At 37.7% G+C, this 25,888-nt stretch overlaps 1 protein-coding gene across 1 annotated transcript; it reads left to right on the forward strand.

The window, feature by feature from the left end:
* The first annotated feature begins 864 nt into the window (after positions 1–864).
* Positions 865–23,922, forward strand: pigeon (gamma-secretase activating protein pigeon). The gene is given in 14 exon segments (XM_023163646.2): positions 865–1,006; positions 3,833–4,246; positions 13,309–13,565; positions 13,627–13,788; positions 16,120–16,279; positions 16,620–16,933; positions 19,408–19,707; positions 19,709–19,792; positions 20,083–20,253; positions 20,315–20,477; positions 20,480–20,528; positions 20,645–20,859; positions 23,346–23,555; positions 23,658–23,922. Coding segments are annotated over 14 exon segments (2,769 nt in total). The 5' UTR covers positions 865–879; the 3' UTR covers positions 23,801–23,922.
* Positions 23,923–25,888: the final 1,966 nt, after the last annotated feature.

Consider the following 25,888-nt stretch of genomic DNA (forward strand, 5'->3'; position numbering starts at 1 on the left):
GATTTCAGTGATCATGTAAAAAATCTTGGTTTGCATCTGGACTCAAAATTGCGATTTGACATACATGTCGCTTCAAAAGTGAATTCAAGTGTTATGCCTTTCGTATCCAAAAACTACGAAATTCATGTCTACGTATACGAGTAATTCACAGTCTCAAAAGAAGGGATAGGATTTCACATGAGCTTGAGGAAATGAGATGGTTTGGTATGTTTAATCGTCGTTCACTACATTCAAGTTGTTTCTATACCAAATCCTTAAAAATAATACACCTGAATATCTCTGTTGTTCATAATCTTAATTTTAAGAGAGATCATCTTATTGATTATCCGATGCATAATAAAGAAATTTATGAATCCTTTCTTTTCTTTTCATATCGCTATAACTGCCTCTCCACTGGATATTCCTTATTTTTCGTTCTCTTTGTTTAAAAAAACATAAACCATTCTTTCTGGATCGATCATCTGGCCTAACACTTCACCTTTTGTTTTGCTGTTTTTTAGGTTAAGCTACATGAGTCTGTAACTATTTTACTAGCAAACAATAATTTACTATTATTATTTCAACCTAAGTTTCCGACCTAGTGAATGAATGCTTGTATTTTTTAATAGTTTATTTTGTGAAAAAGAAGGCTGAAAAGTTGCCCTTTTCAGAACTTTGAAGGGCCGTAACTTTGTAAATAAGGGAGGGCGCCGCTTTTTTCTTTCGGATTCGTAATCTACGCATCAAAATACGTAAGTACACGCAAAAATGTTTTCAAAATCACCGGGTGTCCACAAAACGAAAATTTACCACGTACTTGTTTGTATGGAAGCTCAAACGTTTACTATTTATCCTTTATTTCCAATGAATAACGCAAGTGACGTTCACTTCCTCTGGGACATGAATTATTTATTCAATCCACCCCTCTTTCGCTGCCACTGTTCCCGTACTTTAACACCGAAAATGGTATCAGTTGACAACCTTGCCTCCAAATTATTCTCGTTAATTTCGTCTGAAAACAAATACGGTGAGTGACAAAAACTATGAATTACTGAATGTCAAAAATGTATGTCTGCTTTAACTCATCATTTGTAGACCACCTCATTTCTAACAACTGCTCTTTGAAAAATATTGAATGAATACTTTATCCAGCTTCATTTTCTCTGTAGATTATTGATTTACTGGCTCACGAACGATAAAGGATTTCTAGATGCGCATGGACAATTCCAGTGGCGTAACCAAGATATTTAAATTGTGATTCAGAAAAGTGTTTATTAGTATTGGGACATTATTATTTTAATGCTATCAAAACCTGATCATCGCAAATAGAGTTAGTTGGATTTGTTAGTTCCTTTATTTATTCGGTTTCTCTCATGTATTATTTAAAATATACTTATTGGCCTGAGTTTATCGATTCACATTTGTCTGGTTTCTTACAAATCAACTGTAAACATAAATGATTGTTTCACATTTTTTCATTGAAAATTAGATTCGATATATCTTATTTGCGTACCTCAGTTCATTTATATTTGTCATAAGATCTATGAACCACATATCAACTTGACTTTCTATTATTTTTATGGGGCTTTATGTTCAGGATATTGACTCACATTCATCGTGGTCATATCATCTTTCTGCTAATGAGTCCAAGGCTTGTTAGAAATATACTACTACTACTACTACTACTACTACTACTACTACTACTACCAATACTTCTACTACTACTACTACTACTACTATAATGATATATAAACACTTTTATGATAAAATTGATTAAAATAGGTCAAATCCGAGGATTATGTGGAAAACACTCAAACAGCTTGTAAGTCCAAAAACTAATAGCAATACGTTTACTGATGGTATTTATTTCAAAATAAATGGTCAGTCAGTCATTCATAAAAATAATCTAGATATTGCAGAATCATTTAACAATTATTTTATCGATAGCGTAAAAGAAATTGTGAACACTATTGATCAATCTGATTCACTTCATGAGAACAATGTTATATCGATTAACAACTACTTCGAGAAATTTAAAGTGTTGCAGTTAGCCGATCTGTCTAAATTGATCAACGGAGTGGAAATGAAATACAGCAGTGAAATACTCAATTGCAAACTTATTAAAAAAACGTTTGGTGTTATAGGACATGCATTGTTGCATTTCATAAATACATCTTTGAGCATTGGCAGATTCCCGAAGGAGCTCAAGACCAGTGTCCTTGTGCCAATTCAGAAAGTCCCTAACACAAATAAATCCTGGGGATTTAGACCAATCAACACTTTGCCTTGTATTGAAAAAATATCAGAGCTCGCAATTTATAATCAACTCATTGAATATCTAGAAAATAATGCTATTTTACTAAAATATCAGTCAGGTTTCAGAAAACATCATTCATATGAGTCTGCATTACAAGTCGCAATATCAAAATGGAAAGAATCAATAGATAAGGGACATTATTGATTGATCGCCACATATTACTAAATAAACTGCAAAGTATTGGTATCAGGGAAACTGTTTTGTTATGGCTGACTGATTATTTATCACAACGTAAACAGGTAACCAAAATAAAGGATTCAGTGTCATCATCTCGCGATGTCATTTTCGGGGTACTTGGGACCTATATTATTTTTAATCTACCTGAATGATATATATACCATCCATGGTTGTGATTTCATGAACCTTTTTGCAGACGACACTTTGTTATCAATTTCAGGAGATAATATAGACACAGTAGCTGATCAAATGAATAATGAACTAAGAAATGTTTTCAAGTACATGAATAGCAATAAATTAAAACTCAACACCTCCAAAACAAAATATATGATCTTATTAACTGGTTATAAGCTATCACACATCAACAATCTCAACATAAGATTACAAATTGCAGGTGATGTAACAGAGTTTGTAAGTGAATTCAAATACTTTGGTTTCATGGTGGATAATCGTTTATCTCTTCATGCTCATTTTCATTATATATATACAGGAAAATTACAAAAAAATATATTTTTTCTCAAGAATTTCATCTTAGCTTTCGATGTACTCAAAAATTACATTATATAATTGTATAATCCGACCCATTTTGATTATTGTGCTAGTCTGTTATACTCATTCGACCAAAATAAGGTATCGGCTTTACAAAAGTTACAGAATCGTGGAATGAGGATTATTTTACAAGTGAATAAGTATTCTAGTGTATCAAGCATGTTAAGTACATTGCAGTGGCTGTCTGTTTCCCAGAGACTGTACGAGTTAGCAATGATATTCATTTTCAAACTAACACATAACTTGCTTCCAACTTATTTTGAAGAATTCTGTATATATAAATCTCAAATCCATATCCACTTAACGAAAGCGAGTAGCTCCCAAAAATTCCACCTTCCTCGAACTAATTTGACTAGTACGATGAAGTCTTTATTTTATAAAGGTTTGAATGAGTAAAACAAACTCCCACTTTCGTTGAAAGATTCAGTAAATGTTTTCCAATTAAAAAAAACTCATGAACTATATGAAATTCCATACTTGATTTTCTTTTTTCTGCTTGGAAACCATTCTGGAATCATTGAAAAATGGTTTTTATTTTTTGTTCTTCTATCATAACATCATTTTTGTTATTTATGTCATTTATTTATATATTTTTAAAATAATGTATGTATATTAGGATGTCCTAAAGAAATCAATAAATATTATTATTATTTATTACTAGTGTATCAAAAACTCCTGGTTGGTTTTTATGTTTACCATTCCAAATTTCTATTGACAACGTCAAATGCCATTGGTTCAAATCGTAAATCAAAACGTCAGTAACCCAAAAATGCCTACCCGCTTGAAAGACTTTCGATGTTCGTTTTTTAGATGAATTCAAAGAATGGCGGTTGCTCGGCCAAGAACGAGACGGCAACTTCCTATTCAGCTGGATACAATCAAATGCCACTACGGACCAATCCCCTTACACTCGTATCGGCGAGTACAACTACCAGAAGAACGTTCTGGTTCCGATTTTTTCCTTCGATAAGAAAGTAGAATGTACTCAGGCATCTGTAAACAGCGCCAGAACATTCTTGGGTTTTGTATTGAAAACCAGCGATGCTACCGGAGGAGAAGCGATATACAATGCCTACTTGTACAGGATCGGAAATAGTTTCGATGACGTTGTGGAATTGCAAAACGAGCGGAGGAAGCAGGTTGTGATGCAGTTTTTGTACCCGAAGCAATCGGTACTGTCTGGTCAACAAGCTGTGAAGTTTTTGTTGATGATACATCAAGAGGGTAAGTATACTATCTATTTATCTCTTGGTTATCTCGATTTATCTCTTGAAATGGTAATTGAATGCTCAGCATTTATCGGCCTCCCATGAATGATGAGAAAAGTAGAAACACATTATTTACTCGTCTCTCTGAGGTTTTATCCATTGCAACACATATCTTTGAGTCCGTACTCTTATGTGGCGATATAAACATAGATCAATCTATTAATAATTTGGTCTCGAAATTATTGAAAGATAATAATAATAATAATAATCGTCTTTATTGTTACCCAGCTGTAGTTACATACAAATATTTAAATAAATTAGAGAGCTAGTTGCTGACATAACAAAAGGCGAAGTTCAACTTAGTTAGCACAAGTGCTACTGAGTTGTTCTTCAGTTCTTACGAGATGACGTCTCTGATAAATGAAAATACCAGAACATATTCAACAGTAAATTACATAAGTTTCTCTGCTATTGATTATGTTGTGTCGAATACATCTGAATTAATTGAAACCACTAATCTTGACCCGGGTCTCTGATCATCACGGACAAATCGCTACCTGTCGCTTGTCATCCTCGGTTCTCAATTCAGTAACGAATGTAGAAAAATATTCTTACAGCCTATCATGGAACTCGCATGTCGATGTAGTTTGTGACAAGCCGAACAGATGTTTTTATGTGTTCACCACACTCCGAAACATGCTGGAACGAGATTGTCTGCTTGAAGTTTACTATGCACTTAGTCCAGTCATTATAGTAAGTTCACCTCGGAATTCGAGATACCAGCTGTAAGTCTGTAAATACTTGTATATTGACACCTAAAAGTTGTCTCAAAACCTACATATGGTAGGGTGTAAGCAACTATTAAATTTCAAGGTCAAAGGTCACAAAAATCGGTTTTTTTTTTGCGCTTTTTTGGAAATATCTCATTTCCTATGGGTTTTTTGCTATTTGTATTTATTATTAATATTGTAGAATACAAAATTCTCTACAAATTTTGTTTGAAAAAATTTTTTATACGGTGAACCGTTCTCGAGATAGAGGGCGGAGAGCACGCGGTCACAGCATCACTTCAGGTCAACCGGTGGCCTCCGGTCGAAAACGCGCCATATAGAGGCGCGGAAGGGGTTTTTCCTTCTTGTTGGATTTTCATGAAACTCAAATATTATAGTTTTGATAGTGCCTTATTTCTCATCTGGTCTTATTCACTTGGTCGATCTCAAAAAGTTGTTGATGTTCATCAATCTTTACCTCTTGATATTCTATCAGGAGTACCACAGGGTTCCATTTTGGGACCTTTATTGTTCATCATTTATACTACTGACATTATCTCGTCCATCAAAAAATGTAAAATACAGGCGTATGCTGATGACATACAATTATACAGGCACTTTAAAATCGATGAGTATGCTGAAGTACAAAATCTCTTCAACACTGACCTTGATTTAATCAATGGGCTATCAAGTGAACATGATTTGAAAGTTAATCCTAATGAAACAATAATAATGCATTTTGGATCGCAGAAGAATCGTAAATTTGCAGAAAACAATTTCCATTTAGAATTAGGTCACATACCACCTTGGCTCCTGTCAATTCAGCTAAAAACTTTGGGGTGATGCTTGACACTGATCTTAGATACACTAGTCATGTTAAAAATTTAATGTCATTGAAAACTGTTATACTGTAATCGTTTTAATTTTGAGCCAACCTCTAAATAGAATGCTCTAAAAAGGATTCTTGTTGCCGCCTAATTTATGGACTTCGTGTATGATTTTAATTTCTGAAGCCTTTTAAAAACTCCCGCTGGCTCTATATGAAAAACCGTATGATTCATCATTTGGGTTGCTTTGTTCATAAATTGATTACCCTTCCCCATTCTCCCTTTTCAATACAAAAACTAATTCTGCGTGAAAATATTCACTCAAGAAACATGAGACATAAAAACAAATTAACTATGTCACAACATCGCACTGCACAGTTTCAGAGATCATTTCTTTTTGGTGCTGCAAAACTCTATAATTCATTGCCCGAACAATTGAAGAGATTCAATAACAGGAAATTCAAATACAAATATAAAAATTATATCTATGATAGTCGGTAATGTCAACTTTTGCTCATTGGACAAATTAACAAACAACAGATCAATTAAATTTTATTATTTATCATCTCTCTTTAGAGGGTAATCACAAATTATTATTTTTATTTATGTTTCTTATTTCGTGGTACCATCACTGTTAAATGTATTTTATTTTTGTATGTTCGCGTGCATTATGATAAGTGGTATGTCTTCACCTTCTTACAGTTGCTTGCCATAATTTTATTTTTGTTGTTCTCTACTAACCCATCCACTGGACGTTGGTTACGCGTTCAGTTTTAAACTAAGCGCAATGTCGCCGCGCCGTGCGTATTTATCTCGTTCAAAGCAATCCAGATCGTTCTCGAACACTAACGCGCTGGTCCGGCTGGTCGGTTCTAGCCGATTCTAGCTTGATGGCGTCAGCGGCAGATCGCTCACCGCAACGTTGCCGCTGTTTATGTTTAATATTATGACAATTAGATTTTTTTGTGGAATTTTCGGAAGATGCTCTGATTTTTGCAGTTTGTATTTTTTAAATTAGAATCGTTGTGAGAGCTACCAGAATTGCCTCCGCGAACTACGGTAGCTCGCGATCGACGGGTTGGCGACCACTGTTCTACCGTATGTCACTTATATTTGTAGTAACGCAATCGAGAAACATGGAGAGAAACAAGAGCTGTTGCGCTTGATGTTTCTAAGGCTTTTTACCGTGTGTGGCATGACGGTTTGCTTGACTTTAATACTATGGCTTGTCGGATCATTTTTGTGTATGGCTCTCCAGCTTCCTAAAAGAACGTTTCCTGCAAGTTGTCGTCGATGGATATCGCCCGAATACTTTTACCATCAACGCCAACGCTGGTGTTTCCCAGGGATCCATATTGTATATCAACGACTTAATGGAAAAAAAACAGAATCCAATATATTGCTTTGCTGACGACAGCACACTTGTCTCGTCATTCCATTTGGATTCCAGGACATCGACTGCGGATGCACATCACCACCGGCAGCAGGAGGTTGCATATATTAATGTGGATCTAGAGGTGATTTTGAATTGGAATGAAAGTAACTAGGTTCGATTCAGTGCCACGGAAACCCAAGCATCGGTTTTCTCTAAAAAGATAAATGTCTCCTAACCAGATATACTACGCTTTCTGCTTCGACAAGTTTGTTGGGGGTTGAAGTGAACACCAATATTTCGTGGCACAATCATGTCGCTGGAATTGCAAAGGCTGCTTCTCAAAAGCTTGGAACATTGTTCCGAACCAGAAAACTGTACATAGCTCAGCAACTTTTGATGCTTCATAAAGCTCAGATAAGACATTCTGTGTCTGTAGAGTAGGGAGGGTGAGTGTTAGTCCACAGCACTTAGGCCACATGTGACCCACTGTACATTCTCCCGAGGAGTTGTCCTCCTAGGTCATCGTCCATCCTGTCCTTTCCAAGAAGTTGGACAGGTCACTGGGAGACATCTCCTTTGAATCGGCAGGTGTAAGCCAAGACTCGCCGAACACACACTCTCTTATTGACGATAACTCCGGGCACTCGCATAGGACATGTCTGACAGCCTCATCTTCCTGTTCACACATCCTGCATAGAGATGTGTCCACTAGCCCCATATTATGAAGGTGTTTCCTTAGTTGACAGTGGCCAGTCAGAAACCTTACTGTTAAGCGTAGATTTTTCCTGGTCATCGCCAGATATTTCTTGGGCGCCAGCTTCCCAGGGTCGCCCAAGGTGATCCTGGCAATGCATCCTTTGATTCCAACCATCTCTCTAAGGATTGAGCATGGGTGTAACATTTGTCAGGCCGTAAGTGCCACTGGGTCCTAAAATTCTTAGTCCAGCCGCTTCCTTGGCTAAAGAGTCGGCAATGCGATTACCTTTACTCCTGTCGTGCCCTTTAACCCACCTCAGGATAATGTTATTATCAACCGAGGCTTTGGCTACATCTTGGTGACATTCTAGTACTAGCCCTGAGGTTATACCTTGTCTGTTCAAAGCTAATAGGGCTTGTGTGCTGTCAGTGCAGATTGTTATGTTTTTGCCAGAAATTCCTTTCCTGGTTATTTCTTTTGTGGCGATTGAGATACCAGCCAGTTCTGTTTAAACCACGCTGGTATTTCTTCCCATTCCCCACTTAATCCTTAGGCTTAGTGATCTGGAGTACACTCCACATCCTGAGCCTTCTTTGGTTTTTGAATCGTCTGCATATATGCGTATTGCATTTGTAGCATCTGACTCTGTGTTCAGTTTAATTTGTATTTTGTAGGGTTTATTAAACACAAACCTGGGTTCAATTGTATCACTAAATGCCTGAAGCAGAGGTTGCGCAGTAAGCGCTTCTTTCCATAGGCCCAGCCTCAATTGACCCATTCCTATTTCGAAGTTTACACCAGCCGTGCGCTATCGTACCATGGCCATTAACGCAACCTCCTTGACGTACAGGTCCAGAGGGGTCAGACCAGTAATTAATTCCATTACCGCGGTTGATGTCGTTCTCATGGCTCCTATGATGTTTAAATAAGCCAGTCGCTGTATTTGATATAATTTTTGGATGGTCGTTGCTTGTAGCACTTTCGGTCCCCGTGCAATGGCTCCAATGGCTCCGTACGTTAACATAGGTCTTATTATTGCAGTGTAGATCCAGGTAATCACACGGGATGAAAGACCCCATGCGCGTCCCACTGTCCTCCGACATTGCTCATAAGCCACATATGCTCTTTTTGTTCTACTCTGTAGGTGAGAGTTCCATGTTAGTTTCCTGTCGAGGATAGTACCAAGGTATTTCACCTCTTCAGAAAAGTTTAGTTTGCTTTTGAAAATTTTGGAAGGTTTTGAGCCCGATAAACTTCTTTTGCTGGTGAAAAGGACCATCTCAGTCTTTTTGGGGAGACATTCTTTGGAGTATTGTTGCCTCCAAACATACCCTGAAGTTGCTGGATGCCATCCAGAAAAGAGCAATACGCCTAATTGGAGACGCGAACAACACGTGCAACCTCGATAGCCTGGAATATCGAAGGAAGGTTGGAGATTTGTTTCTCTTCTATAGATACTTTCACGGGAGTTTCACTAAAAAGTGACAAAAGTGATCCTCGGAACTTATGAAATAGTATCCTCGTTCTCAGGGCTGCCAACATATAGTGTTACTGTATTTTTATCTGTTAACAATATAATGATAATAGTAATAATAATAAGTGGAGTTATCAGCTCCGGGTGTGATGAATATCGTCCGAAAAGAGGAGGAAACACATGTGAAATATCGAGATTTTCTTCTCGCATTCCGTAGACTCTATACAGACCACTCTGTTAAGGTAGTTGTTCTGATTATTGGACTCCTTGGAAGATGCCCTCTCTATTCTCGAATCACATGATTATGTCGGCTTGCCGCACTTGGGTCACTGCGTCTGCCCAAGGTACATGATTTTCGGGCCCAATGATCACTTACCCCACGATATGAGGAGTGGTAATTCGTTGATGATGCTGGAGAGCCCTCCTGAATGTGTTGGGGCTTCGGGAACAGGGCCCGACCAGCTCAACCTTCGGGAACAGGGTCCGACCACCTCAGTCTTCGGGAACAGGGCCCGACCAGCTTAACCTTCGGGAACAGGGCCCGACCAGCTCAACCTTCGGGAACAAGGCCCGACCTGCTCAACCTTCGGGAACAAGGCCCGACCAGCTCAACCTTCGGAAACAGGGCCCGACCAGCTCAACCTTCGGGGAATTGTCTTGATTTTATGGGGAGTTTAGCAGAACGCTATTTTTCCACTCAACCACGTTTGAAAGAAATCAAGAAAATTGTTATATTTGTTATTTTTGTTACTATGGTAAAATAATTAGGTATAAATGTTTATCTTTAGGTCGCTGTTGGCTAAGCGATTTCGTTTCAAGTTCGTTTTTAAATATCGGTAATGATACATTTTCAAGGTTACACTGAATGAATTATGCATTACTAAAGCGTGATACGTTAGGGACTGTTAATAATAATAATAAACGTCTTTATTACTACAACCACAAAAAAATCACAATATTAAGTTGTACATATATAAAGGCATAGTAAAAGGCATAGTTCAATTTTCGCAGCTATGCAATGCTATTAAAATATACATGAACAAATTTTAATGTGGCTTCAATATACAAATAAACACAAGAGTGTTGCAATATATTACTAAAGATCTCAAATTATAAATGTCAATAATGAATGTTTAAATATAAATTCCACCATCATGAGAAAATTAATTAATTATTTGATGTTCCTGTTGACAACAGATAACAAAATATTTGTGCGCTACTCGCTATCAGCTGATGTTGATTGTCAGTCTTTATGAAATTTATTCTTCAAGCAAGTGTTTTAGTGCATTATTTTTCAAAAGAATGAAATTAAAATCTGTTCGGTCTCAAAATCTTGCTATCGAAATTATTATATTTATCAAGTGAATCTTATTTTTTAAGTATTTAGCCTAGAGTTGCCAGGTCTTAAATTTGTACAACAAAACATATTGTTTTATGGCATTATTTTTATTTTATATATTGTTAGCTGATCTTGTTTAGGTTATTCAATTTTTCATTAAACCTAATCGGGGTTTTCCAATTAGTTCTCTAATGTACGGGTCTTTTCTAATCCACTTATCCTCTTAAAATTTAATATTCTCGAATATCTTTTCCTAAACAACCCAAATATTCAAGCCTATTTCTATGTAAATATTGTAAACTACAAATAGCTCCCTTTAAATTCTTTAATTGTTCCTTGTATCCCTTATCTTGGGAATTACCCGCTATTATAACCTTTCCTACCTACCAAACCTATGTCTATCCCTACAATGATGAATCTTACCCCTTCTTCAACTACCGATGTGAAACATTGTTATTTTTCGTTTGTTTGAAGGTGATTGACAATGTTTCATGATGAATTTCACTAGTTCGGACTTCCATTGTCTACTATATAAAATGATTTGAAATCCCTGAAACAACTAAAAAAGAAGAATTAAAAATGAGATAGCTGAAAATAATAATTATATTAACCAAAATAAACCTGAAATGAAATAATAGTGAAATAAAGTACAAGTAAAAATAGAACAATTGAATAAATAAAAATGAAGAAATGAAAAAAGAAAATGAAAATAAAAAGTGTAGCGAGAATCCAAGTCACGTTAGTTCACGACGTTTCGATTGTTAGTATCTACAATCGTCTTCGGGTGATGATGATGGACTGATTCCTCCGAGAGATGACTATTTACAGGTCGTTCGAGTACTTTCACTTATCCCCGCTTTCCATTTTCCGCTTCACTGGTTCCGTGGGAGATGACCGTTTTGGCGGGAGTTGGCCATTTTTCGCTTGATGATGGGTTTCCATATGTTGCGTATTTCTACGCTGGCTTGGCTGAATACGTTGTTGGACAAGATGTATGCGGCTTCCTTGAATTTTCTCCTAAACCAATGTTCCTCTCTGTGCAAGATCTCAGCTTGGGACCACTCGATGTTGTGTTGATGGGTCCAAACATGGTCTGCTATTCCTGATTTGCTGGTTTCCCCTCGCTGTGTGTGTTTCTTGTGCTCGGCAATGCGAACATTCAATGGCCTCTTACTTTCACCAATATAGGATTTTCCGCACTCACAGGGTATCCGGTAAATGCAATTCTTGGAATCGCAGTCCGCGTTTGATGGCCTGGTTTTCGTGAGGCTGCTACGGATAGTGTTACCGGATCTGAAGCAGGTTCTGATGTTGTACTTGGAACCAATTCTTCTTATCCTCTCCGATAATACTCTGATGTAGGGAAGTGCAAGCACTGGTTGTGAAGGCTTTTCTTCCTTGCGAGACTCCTGCTGTCTTCTAGCCAAAGTCTTTTCTACCATCGCTTTGGAGTAGCCATTTCGTTGAAGATCATTTTTGATGATGTCTAGTTCCTTCTCGAGACCTTCCTTCGTATTACAGAGCCCAAAAGCACGGTCTAATAGAGTCTTGATGATTCCTCTTTTAGTCGATTGATGGTGGTTGGATTCGTGGTTCAGATACTGTCCTGTATGAGTGGGTTTTCGGTATACAGATGTTTCCCACTTAGTGTCGGTCCTCTTCACCAAAGCATCTAAGAATGGCAATTCGTTGTGGATTTCCTTCTCCATTGTGAAATTGATGGAAGGTCTCACGCTGTTGATGTGTTTCAGGAAGGCGTCTAGTTCAGTATTCCCATGGTTCCATATTATGAAGGTGTCGTCAACATATCTCAACCAGACTCGCGGTTTCTTGTGGGCTTCTTCAATGGCTAGAGTTTCAAACCACCGTGAGCCCACGGTGCAAAATGTGAATTTACTCGAGCGTCGTTGAGACATATTAGCTTGCAAAGCTTAGATGATAGGAAGAAAAAAATGTTATATAATATATAACTTTTCATCGGTGGGGTAAGCGGCTATAGATTTTTAAATATGTAAAAAATACTGTTGCATGGACATACTCGAGCGCGTCGGATATTGATAGCATCAATGTCCTTCGTATTTTTAATAATGTTGGTATGTTAATCTGATCGTTTGCATGATGTGGGTGGTTGTACGTAAGGCTTAAAAGTAAAAAGAAAAAAAATAATCGAGCGTGTCAGATTTTCTAAGGGGGTGTTAAGTGCAACAAAAAAAACCTCTCATTCAATAATCTGACGATGAAACTGATGAAAGAAGTTTCATCTTTCTCTTCTTTTCTCACTTTTGTTCTAAATAATGTTATTTTCTACTCTTTTTTTCACTTCTTTCATTGTGTCATTTATGTAAACGGTCAATATCAAGTGAAAAATGTCAAGATACGTTGACATCACTCACGTAACACAACTATCGAATACCATCGATAGTCTAAAAATATAATCGATAGTTATCGATAGCGCCATCGATAGTTCTCGACCCCTGGTCCTTTGGGACTAGACTGACTGAGAAGTAGATACTCATGAGACAACCTCCAAAAAGTTCCACCTTATTTGTGACCTTTTGCGCTGAATTTTTGTATAGGCGTTCTCGTTATATTGTAGGTATTTACCAGTACCAAATCCAATCCAAAGCAACAATTCTCAATGACAGCAGCATCTTTAAGGAATTACTAGTGAAAAAGTTCATCTGGGCGCAATGGGACGCTATACAACAAACCTTATACTACATCCACCATCGAAAGAGAAAGAGAGGTTTGGTAGAAGGAGAAGACGACAATCTCGATCGAGGCGATCCCACGAAAATAACCCCCACTCTTTCTGGGCTCCAATTCAATGACGAGTTACCTCACGAAACTGTGGTAAGTTTGATAACGGAAGATGAGTATTGCGGGTGAGGGTTACATCTTGGAATATTTTCAGCTGAATATTCCATTAAACTTGCCCCATTTGTCGACTTCAGAGTCTTGTTTGATATATGAAGATGATGCTGTGCCCTTGAGGATACACGACTGTTCTTTGGATCTTCTTGTCGTAACTGACTCGCAGGGCTTTGTTTGCATATGTCACCATTATTTGTATCAGGTAAGTTTTTATCGATTATAGCATTTTTCACAAAGAAAATTTATTATTTATCAGCACTTGTCGTATTCACCTAATCGAATAATAATTATTGAAAGACAAGAAATTCCAAATATTTTCATGGAAAACTAGCTGAAATAATATTCAAGAAGTTACACAGTGACTCCGTGCTTATGTGATAATCTCTATTTTTGTTGCACCGCGCTGATGAGGACAATAGCAAGAAATATGTATTCGCGGTGAGTGTTTCGTTTTAAATGTCAGGTCCGCAAGCTCTCCTCTGCACTTAAACGTATATAAACTTTTTGTAAATTATTCATTTGAACCACCTACTTATTAATTTTATTGAATTGTTATATATTCTTGCTTCCTTCTGCGTTCATCTTCTCCTGTTCTGCATTCATCTTCTCCTGTTCTGCGTTCATCTTCCTTCCTTCCGCGTTAATCTTCCTCTCTTCTGCTTTCATCTTCCTTCCTTCTACGTTCATCTTCCTTCCTTCTGCGTTCATCTTTCTCTCTTCTGCGTTCATCTTCCTCTCTTCTGCGTTCATCTTCCTTTCTTCTGCGTCCATTTTTCCTCTCTTCTGCGTTCATCTTCCTTTCTTCTGCGTTTATCTTCCTCTTTTATGCGTTCATTTTCCTCTCTGCTGCATTCATGTTCCTCTCTTCTGCGTTCACCTTCCCCTCTTCTGCGTTCACCTTTCCCTCTTCTGCATTCATTTTCCGGTCTTCTGCGTTCATCTTCCTCTCTTCTGCGTTCATCTTCCTTTCTTCTGCGTTCATTTTTCCTCTCTTCTGCGTTCATCTTCCTTTCTTCTGCGTTCATCTTGCTCTTTTATGCGTTCATTTTCCTCTCTGCTGCATTCATGTTCCTCTCTTCTGCGTTCACCTTCCCCTCTTCTGCGTTCACCTTTCCCTCTTCTGCATTCATTTTCCGGTCTTCTGCGTTCATCTTCCTTTCTTCTGCGTTCATTTTTCCTCTCTTCTGCGTTCATCTTCCTTTCTTCTGCGTTTATCTTGCTCTTTTATGCGTTTATCTGCCTCTTTTATACGTTCATTTTCCTCTCTGCTGCGTTCATTTTCCTCTCTGCTGCATTCATGTTCCTCTCTTCTGCGTTCACCTTCCCCTCTTTTGCGTTCACCTTTCCCTCTTCTGCATTCATTTTCCGGTCTTCTGCGTTCATCTTCCTCTCTTCTGCGTTCATCTTCCTTTCTTCTGCGTTCATTTTTCCTCTCTTCTGCGTTCATCTTCCTTTCTTCTGCGTTTATCTTCCTCTTTTATGCGTTCATTTTCCTCTCTGCTGCATTCATGTTCCTCTCTTCTGCGTTGACCTTCCCCTCTTCTGCGTTCACCTTTCCCTCTTCTGCATTCATTTTCCGGTCTTCTGCGTTCATCTTCCTCTCTTCTGCGTTCATCTTCCTTTCTTCTGCGTTAATTTTTCCTCTCTTCTGCGTTCATCTTCCTTTCTTCTGCGTTTATCTTGCTCTTTTATGCGTTTATCTGCCTCTTTTATACGTTCATTTTCCTCTCTGCTGCGTTCATTTTCCTCTCTGCTGCATTCATGTTCCTATCTTCTGCATTCATCTTTCTCTGTTCTGCGTTCATTTTCCGCTCTTTTGCGTTCATCTTCCTTTCTTCTGTGTTAATCTTGGTTTCTTCTGCATTCATCTTTCTTCTTACTGCGTTCATCTTTCTCTCTCTCCTGCGTTCATCTTCCTTTCTTCTGCGTTCATGTTCCTCTCTTCTGCGTTTTTCATTCTTCGCCAGGCCTACTTACAAAACCTCGTCGTGATCGTGATCAACAATCCTTGTTTTCACCATAAAACAGAAAATTTTCGGTCAATTATCCCACTTCTGACACCAAATATTACGTTTTCCCCGTGCGTTCGACAATAATTCATCATACTGTACATTCAAAATCAACTTTATTTCACCACTTCACTCTCAATACAACACAAAAACCCTAACTGATCTCCAGGTTAGTGCTCAAATGTCTATCACTTGATTGGCTCACTTTATACTGTAGTATAAAGTATAGAGTTACTTATTTTAAAATTGATTACTTCCTTCCTTTCTTTGGAAGAATCCCACATTTTTTTGTATCAAGATGGAGTAGTAGAAGGCCAAAAACTTTCTTCTCCAAAAAAAATAGTATAAAGTTTAATCAAATGTTGGCCCTTCGCATAAAAAACAATGTTTATAAATAAGGAGCAGTAAAAATATATACAATCTCGGCTACATATTCCTTCCATTGGCAAAAATAAATGCAGAAACAACTTGGATCTGGCGAAACACGGGAATCCTGGACTAATTTGTGTTTCCTTTATTTGCAGCCTGTACAACCAATGGCTGATCTCAGCTGTGATGACGTCAGTCCTGTTCATTTTGCTTACTCGGTTACTGTCCTTCACCAGAGCTGCGTTATCCATTGTGTGGTACCTGATATTCAATGGAGCAGAGCAAAAAAAATCAGGCCCCTTTTCAAAAAACACGGTAAGGGTTTTGCAGTGATAACTGACATGAAACACGGCGTGGGCAAAAAATTACTGAAGGTCATCACTATTAGATTTAGTAATAAATACAACTGTAATAAAATACAGATTACTCTCATAATTTGTAACATCATACTCACTTTACCTTAGCTGTATATTTATCAAAGTAAAGTCACCTAGTCTGACTCCACCAATGAAAACATTGAACTCCAATTGAATTTTTATAAATCTGCTTGTAATAGTCGTGGAAACTGCTATATTACAGCCTTTCCCAAAGTAATAGGCCTATATTAGTGTTCTTCCAGAAATTTCATGTCTGAACAAGTCTTCTATTATTCCAGGGGACTACTTGATGGTTTTTATTCCTGAAATATGCACGCATTTACTCGATATCGGTTTGACACACGAACCATCATGTCACATAACCACTAAGCCCCTGATAATGGACATGGAGACGCATTTACTTTGTCTGGCCTCTCTGGTGCCGATAGAAAATGACTATGTCGTCAATTTAGCAACTCTGGACCTGATCGACTTGACGATACCGGATAATTTGCTTGTAGAAACTTTTGAGTCTGATACGTTGTTGGAAAATAAGTTAGGGATACTGCACTATTTCCTGTTACATTCAAACGAATTGGAACTAGCTACAGAAGTAAGTTTTTTTTTCATCTACTATCTTATTGATGGTAATATTTCACATAAAATTCAAATGAATCTACGAGTTCACATAAAATCGATATTCTTTAGACCAGTGGTCGCCAACCTGTCGATCGCGAGCTACCGGTAGCTCGCGGAGGCAATTCTGGTAGCTCTCACAACGATTTTAATTTAAAAAATACAAACTGCAAAAATCAGAGAAGCTTCCGAAAATTCCACAAAAAAATTCAATTGTCATAATATTAAACATAAACAGCGGCAACGTTGCGGTGAGCGATCTGCCGCTGACGCCATCAAGCTAGAATCGGCTAGAACCGACCAGCCGGACCAGCGCGTTAGTGTTCGAGAACGATCTGGATTGCTTTGAACGGGATAAATACGCACGGCGCGGCGACATTGCGCTTAGTTTAAAACTGAACGCGTAACCAACGTCCAGCGGTTGGGTTAGTAGAGAACAACAAAAAAAATATTATGGCAAGCAGTTGTAGCAAGGTAAAGACATACCACTTTCATTCGGAATGGGAAGAACAATACTTTTTTACAGAAGTTAAAGATAAAAATGTGTGTTTGTTATGTAATACTTCGGTCTCCCTTGCTAAAAAAGGAAATATTGAGAGACATCACAAAACTGTATATTCTAATTTTGAAAAATCATTCAGTTTCTCCTTTCTCCGCCAGAAAGGAGAAACTGAAACAGTTAAAAAAGCAGTTAATTGGACAACAATCAATATTTTTGAGAACAGTCGACAAAAATAAGGCTGCAACTAAAGCATCGTACCGTGTGTCCCAGATAATTGCACAAAAAAGAAACCTTATGAAGACGGGGAAATGATAAAACAGGCGTTTTTAGAAGCTGCTGATTCGTTATTTGCCAACTTTAGAAATAAAGACGAGATAGTTTCAGCTATAAAATCTATGCAACTTTCTGCTAATACAGTGATGAGACGTGTAGAAGTAATGAGCAATGATATTTTTTCACAGTTAAGAACTGACTTAGATAACTGTGTTTATTTTTCACTTCCACTGAATGAATCAACAGATGTCGTCGACACTGCCCAGATGGCCATGTTCGTCAGGATGGTTTTTAGTGATTTTACGATTAAAGAAGATCTTTTGAAGTTCATTCCACTGAAAGGACACACTACTGGACATGAGTTGTTTTTCTCATTTAAAAAATATTATTTCTTCCGAGAAAATTCCAATATCGAAAATGGTAGGCTTGACAACCGATGGCGCTCCAGCTATGGTGGGTTGTGATAAGGGTCTGGTGGCGTTATGTCGTAAAGATGAAACTTTTCCTCAATTTATCTGTTACCACTGCATTATCCATCAGCAAGCATTATGTGGAAATTTCCTGAAACTAAACAACGTTATGAAACTGGTGGTGAAAATTGTGAACAAGATTAGAGCTCAAGCGTTACAAAGATTATTCAGAACCTTGGCCGATGAAGTTGACTGTCAATACGGGGACCTACTCCTTCACTCTGAAGTCCGATGGTTAAGTAGAGGACGAGTGCTGAAATGTTTTAATGAGATCCTATCTGGCATAGTTCAATTTTTCAAACAACGCGATGAACCGACTCCGGAACTAGAAAATTCAATCTGGCTTAGAGATTTTGGTTTTCTCGTGGACATTACAGAGAAATTAAACGAACTTAATTTGCAGCTTCAGGGGAGAGACAAAGAACTAGCGGAAATGATTTCTGATATAAAAGCATTTATCAAAAAGCTGGAGTTTTGGGAACAAAACCTAATTAACAGCGATGCCAAGCATTTTCCTATTCTTTCAGAAAAAATATATCAAAATCCATTAGAACCCTATGACAACAAATATCATGTAGAAATAATTTCTACCCTGAAGAATAACTTCAAAAATCGTTTTAAGGATTTCAATGAAATTGCTTACAGATGAACATTTGGATAATTGTATTCGAATGGCTGCATCAAATTATACTGCAAACATTAAAAAAATTATCGATGAGTCTGAGTGTCAGCCTTCTCATTGAACGTGCTTTTTTATTTTTCAATGTTAATGTTCATGATAGTGCGTTACTTTTTTGTTGTTATTATTAACTATTTTTAAATCATACGTGACATGCCGTTGTGGCTGGATAAAAGTTTGTGTTTACTTTTCAAACACCTTCCTTTGATAGGTAGGAATGTAGCTATGAACAAGTACGTACTAGTTATATTAGTTATTTTGTTATTAGTTTATTATTAGTACCTATGTATTATGTATTACCAGTTAAATAGTAAAATAAATACATATAGGTAATGATAAATTAACTGTGGATTATTTCATTTACGTTGCGTTACGTGGCTTCCGTGTGGGTAGCTCGCTTTTTATTCCAAAATTAACAAAGTAGCTCAACACATTGAAGAGGTTGGCGACCACTGCTTTAGACCAACGTTAGGCGCCGCCTTTCTCTTTGCATTAACTAGACTGAAGTTTTCGTCTCTCAATTTCAGCTCATAACGTGGCATTCTAAAACGCCACTCAATTTCGCCTACCCTCAAATTCTCAAAGAATACCTGTTAGCCACTTCATATGCTTCTATTCAAAGGAACCTGCCTCAGGACGCTATAAAACTAGCCACATTGCTACCCGTGACGACCCAAAAAGTTGGACTCGAAACGGAAGTCAAAATAAATGATTACACGATCGGTTTATCTCAAGATATCCTTTGGAACGCCTCCACTGTGCTTCTGTCACCCCAACAGCGCATCGTGCCGTATAGAAGTGACATCTGGATGAAGCTATGGGAACAAACTGGCGAAATTATCTAAGGGGTCTCAGCGATTTAAGCCTAGCCAGGTTGTAGACAAGCTTATGGTTTCTCTGGATTGTTACCAAGTGAGTTGATGACATGTTTGATAAGTATTGTCTATTGTAAGTTTGTTCGATTCTGTCATTAGTTGAAATGAAGTAAGCCATCACTGGTTCTGTTTTCAGTAACAATAACGGAGTTATTACATTTCAAATATGATGCAGGATAAGACAGATATCGATGAGTGGAATTTGGAAACTCTTCATCATTTTCCTCAACCGATCTTTCGTTTTCTTTTGGCGCCCAAGTTGGGCGCCAAAAGTTATTACATCGGTCTGTAATAATCTATTTGATGGGAATTTTGCTTACATTTCAGCCAGAAGCTTTATCGAGATGCTCCACCCCTCTATCGCCAAGCGGAGGAGCTTCTTCTACCTTCACAGATTTCTTGAGCGGTCAAACGTGTGCCAAAAGTCAAGCCGACTCCCTTCCTTTCCTGGAAATCGACAGCTGCACCGCTAGCAGACAGGAGCATATAATTTCTGTGGCAAGTTGTGGTGTTGGAAGTTATTATAAATCACTTGTTTCTACTTCAACGTATTTTTCAGAATTTGCGAGAGATCAGCATGCACCTCTTGAAACAGAGCTCCAACAACCCAATGAACAAATTTCCAGAACTGAATCAATCTCCCATGCATGTACATGCAGTGGCAACTCGATATGTCACAGCCCAGTTGGATCAGTCCCGGAAACTGTGCCAGATTCTTTGTAAACCGCCGCTTACGACTCAGAAGAAGATTTCGACAAGGGATTCATATACATGTAAGACATAATTCAAAGTATATATTTTGTTTTAAGTTGTCCCCATACATGTTTGTATGGAGACAATGAATTGAAAATTTCCTCGTCAAAATGTGACCGACACGATTTTATTTCAGAAATAAACTAGATAAAGAGAGACGATACGTCATGTTCAAACTCTTAGAAAAGTACTACCTGGCAGTACAATCCATTGCGTTTCCTTTGCCACAAGGTTTTACGTCATTTTTTACCTTTCTGGGGTATAAAACTATGGATTTCGAAATGTTTCTCCAATACTTCAATAGGAACGTGTTTGAGCTACAGGTTGATGTCATGAAAATTATAATGGCTGGTGAGTAATTGACAAGAGAGATTTAAATCACCAGCGGCGGCTCGTCAGAGGAGGCAAGGGAGGCTTAGCCTCCCATAAAATTGAAGGCTATTCATCACAATAAATTGAAAGATATTGACAAATAATTGTGATTATTTTTTTCTAAAAATGCTTGGGTTTCATTACTTTACCATTCATTTTTAATATAAATGCATAATATGCCCGAAAAAAACACTATCAGTCACTACATAGTACGTACCACACTGTATCCTACATCAACAAACCTCAAACGCACCGCCCATGAACGAATAACGAAATAAACCATCAATCCGAAATAATAAATGCCATACGTTGCAAGGGAGCCAAGCCTCCAACCGTTTTAAAAAACACAAGCTTCGCGAGGCCGATCCAACCAGCGACATACGTCCCGATTTGTACTTTTAGTTGCAGAAATTATAGCGTTAGAGGAGGCTAGCCTCCAGTTGGTCTCCATTAGTGTACGGCTGCGTTTGTTTTTTATTTAATTATTCGGACGGGATGCCATGACGGACCGGGACAGAAAAATATTTCGGTAAATCGTTTTAGTGTTTCTTGATAATATTTGTTATTTGTGTATAAAACAGGCACTATTGTATTATAGCAGTGCTTTTTGGTAATATTTTTAATGTATTTTTAAAGTGTTTTTTTTTTCAATTGCAAGCTGTTTTCAGGTTTTGACTTTTCGGTAAGTTTTTTTTTCCATTTATTATGGATAAGTTGGACGAAATTAAAAAATCTGACGATATAGTCGATTGGTTTCCGACAAATAATTTTAAGTCTTTATTATAATAAATTTTGCATTATTAAAACTCTGCGAAGGCCTCAATCAAATTTGATTTCAATTAAAGCGTCAGATAATCGAGGATTTAATATTAGTTGGAACGATAAATGCGATTGGTTAACCGGCTCCATTAAACGAGAAAAACTTTTTTGTTGGCCCTGTGTTTTATTTTCCGTACAAACCGAATACCAAACGTTGTCCAAAATAGGATACTCCGATTTAAAAAATTACCTCGTTCTACAGAAAGACATTTCAAACCTAAGGAGCATATATTTTCGTCTTGTAAATCAAAATTGTTCAGCAAACAAAATATAGAAACAGCTTTAGATGCAGTTCAAAAAGAAGCCATAATTTCGGTCGAATTTTAAAAAACTTATCGATATTACGATTTATTTGGTTTCCCCAGAATTAGCTTTTCGCGGACACGATGAAATCGAAGATTCGATTAATCGCGGCAATTACAAGGAACTTTTAATGTTATGGGGCAAATATGATTCACAATTTGGCACTTTTTTAAACGGTAACGTTTTTTCGGGCACCTCAAAAACCATCCAAAATGAGCTTAAAGACAGTGTGTCACATATTATTAAGGAAAATATAAGCAAAGAGATTGAAAGTGTTTCTTTTCCTGCATGGGAAATTGATGAAATTACCTATATTACCTATACATGACAACTTTCAATCGTTTTTAGATATGTCAAAGATAAGCATAATTAAGTACTTGTGCTTATAAAATATTTGTAGCAATTTTTAACAAAACTGTATTAGAAGAGAAAAGTATTATTATTTATTGACTGAGAAGAGTTCATTTATATTAAATAACTCAAAGACAACCCTTTTTCTTTGTTTGTGTTTTTTTTAAATGGTCACTTTTATACGTATAATTTTCGGCAATACACAATTTTTATTTGCATTTATGCAAATATTACGTATTTTGCTTTAAGTAGTTGACTTCAGCCTCCAATGCACGAGCCGTCACTGCACATCACAATCAAGATGTATTGTACACATCCAGCTTTGATTTGTATTGAATAAATGCTCATAAATATATCGAAATGTTTGGTTGGAATCTTTTTTTTTTCGGTTTATTGATTTTATATGTCGTCCATGTTCATATACTTTGTAAATATGAAAAATGTGATTACTTCAATGGCTTATAACCTCGGACGATTATTTATGTACATGAAAGAAATAGTTTTCCCAAAAGACAGGCAGTTCTCAATATCCTTATAAGCACAGCCTGTTTTTGTATTTATTTTGTTGAGTCTAAAAATTTTTTCATGGAATCTTGGAGTGTTTCTATCTATTAAATCAAATTTAATAATGGAAATGAAGTATTATCTTCCAAGTTTTCCATTCTGAAAGAACAGTTTCGGTGATATGAAAACATTCCAGTCAGAGCAGCTGATCGTACCTGTTTTATTTCCACAAAGCTCTGAGAGAAAGTTCAATTGCACAATGTTCATTATCTCAAGTGTTTAGCTTTTACCAAAAGATATTACGTTATTTTTCATTCGGAAAAATATAAAGTTAGTTGAAGATGGTATTTCCCTGTCAACACTTTATTATGTAGACGTACAAAATTTAAAGTTATCTTTGACATAAAGTCCCACGTTGGGCGCCATAAAAATAATATCCTAGAAAAACTTTGATCAGTTCTCCACAGCGCCAGATTTAATTTTTTCAGAAAGTGAAAACAGTAAAGCCGATGTTAGGAAAAAGCTCAAGTTGCTCTCCGCTTTGCCTAGGTCAAGAGCAAAACGTCTTCTGAATCAATGGAACCACCCTGTGAGTGTCATGGCGAGAGCAAGGGAACACGCCCAAAATATTTTGTCCGGGATTACAGCTCCACCTTCAGGAAAAACCTATGGGATTCAAAAATCTAGAGGAGTCAGAGGTGAGGATTTACCGTAATTTCAAACAACAATAACGAATATTCATAAACCACATGTAAAAGTCAACAATAAATATTCAATTGATTGTCCTATGTTCTTTGCAGGGATAGCAGCATACCCTTCAAGTGATAATCTATCACCTTTGGATACATTTTTAGACCTTTTGACAGCTAAAGCTAGTTTAACAGATATCGATTTCGGATTGTTGATAGAAGCCACCGAAGCATCAACTGAAGATTTTTTGTGAAATAATTCTGAGCGATTTCACATTTATGATCATTCTGACGGCAGTCTTACGTCATAAAGAAAAATATCATGATTCATGTTGCAGTATGGCAACTTAGATTTTTAATTAAAAATGAGTTTGTACTGATGTTTTATTTGTTCATAATCTGTAACTCGTATCACCATTTAAAATTTATAAAGTGGCTGAGTAAGTTTACATCAATTGATTTTGACTTGATAATGCATTTCAGATTTTGATTTTTGTCTATATTGACAAAACAGCACCAAAACATAAAACGAGCTCTTTGAGATAGATGAATAAGATAGATGTTCATAATTTTTTTCCATAACCCCTAAAACGAAAACCTGTACCGCTTTTCTCAATTTCGATAAAAAGGAATACTCTCTCTTTGTTTCTACTCCTATAATAATTTACCTTCGGGTCTGGATTAGCGATTCCTGTATACTACTAATGATATACAGTCCTAAATAAATAATAATTGTCTTAATTATTTTCGCACAATAAAAATACCCCCCCCCTTTATATGGGATCGTTCAGCCGAAGGGTAGCGCGAGAGTTGCTGCCAGCGGATCAGAAAAACTTTGAAATCACTTCTCGAAACAGTGACTTGAAATATATCAATGTTTCAATTCACTCAAAACTTCAAGAAATTTCACCCTTTACCTCAATTCAACTGAACCGCGAATATTTATCAGTACTGGAAAAACCTAGCACCTCACTCCCTTCAAGAGCTTCCCCAGCAACCTCCCCAAAAGGGCCAACCGCCCCGGTCAAGAGCCCCCAAACGACCCTGAGATCCGCGCACGACTGACTTAATTCTTTCCCAAAACTTTCCACCGTACCTATGTTAGACGATGTAGTTCAAATTATCTCAGAGCGAGCCTGCTACTGATATATATATATGTCACTGCAAGGGTTATTTTGATATTTTCTCTGTCTCGAATAACAAACAGGCGCTTTGTATGTAGACTATCTCAGACGGATTCATTAATTTTATCATGTCGTCAAAATTAACGATGACACTCTGAAACCCAGAAAATAAATTTCAATATTTATTATACTTTTAAGTACTTCTTGATACTTATTCACCTCGACAGCCATGCCCTCCAATACACGGCGAGCAAGAAGGCGGAAGCATTCGCGGACAACTTCGAAAGGCAGTGCAGAGAGAACGACGTCCCGTTCACGGACGAGGTAGACGAAATAGAGAGACAGGTGGAAAGAACGGTACGAAGGATGAGACAACGAACGGACAACGCGCAACCCCTGGCCCCGACATTTCCCGAGGAGGTGAAAGACATCCTTAGACGTCTATCCACTCGGAAAGCACCAGGCCCAGACCACATAACAAACCGGACACTGAAAGTCCTACCGCGCAAGGGTATAGCAGCCATAACCAACATCATAAATGCTATACTCAGATTGCAGCACTTCCCGTACCCGTTCAAGGAGGCAACGGTTATCCACATACCGAAGCCCAAGAAGAACCACCTGTTCCCAGATAATCACAGGCTAATTAGCTTACTGCCTTCCATAAGCAAAGTGGCGGAGCGTGTCATCTTGAAGAGATGAACAATTCGGTTTTAGATCAGAACACTCGACAGAGCTACAAGTCCTGAGGGTAGTTGACTTCGCGACCGAAGGCTTCAACCTCGGCAAAGGATACAACACGGATCTATCTTCTTAGACGTCTCCAAGGCGTTCGACAGAGTTTGGCATGACGGACTACTGGCCGAAATGGGCGATTTTGGATACACAAAACCAATGGTAAGATCAATTCAGTATTTTCTAGCTGACAGGCGATGCCGTTGCAGAGTAGGAGACGAATTATCAACAATTCGACTACTGGAAGCAGGAGTCCCGCAAGGAGCAATCCTTTCGCCACACCTCTTCTCCTTATAGGTACACTGCGGACGTGCCCAAGCCAGAAAACAACTTATTTAACAAGTTAGCGCTCTACGCGGACGACACGGCCCTGCTGGCGAGATCTACGAGCCAAGCGCGTCACGAGATATTTGCAGCAACAGGCAGACAAATTAGAGGAGTGGGCCAACCTGTGGAAGATCAGTATAAAACCTGACAAGAGTC

Source organism: Leptinotarsa decemlineata, unplaced genomic scaffold (genome assembly GCF_025532065.1).
Source record: "Leptinotarsa decemlineata unplaced genomic scaffold, Ldec_3_MD MMD2_tig00026282_RagTag_RagTag, whole genome shotgun sequence".
NCBI classification, from domain to species: Eukaryota; Metazoa; Arthropoda; class Insecta; order Coleoptera; family Chrysomelidae; genus Leptinotarsa; species Leptinotarsa decemlineata.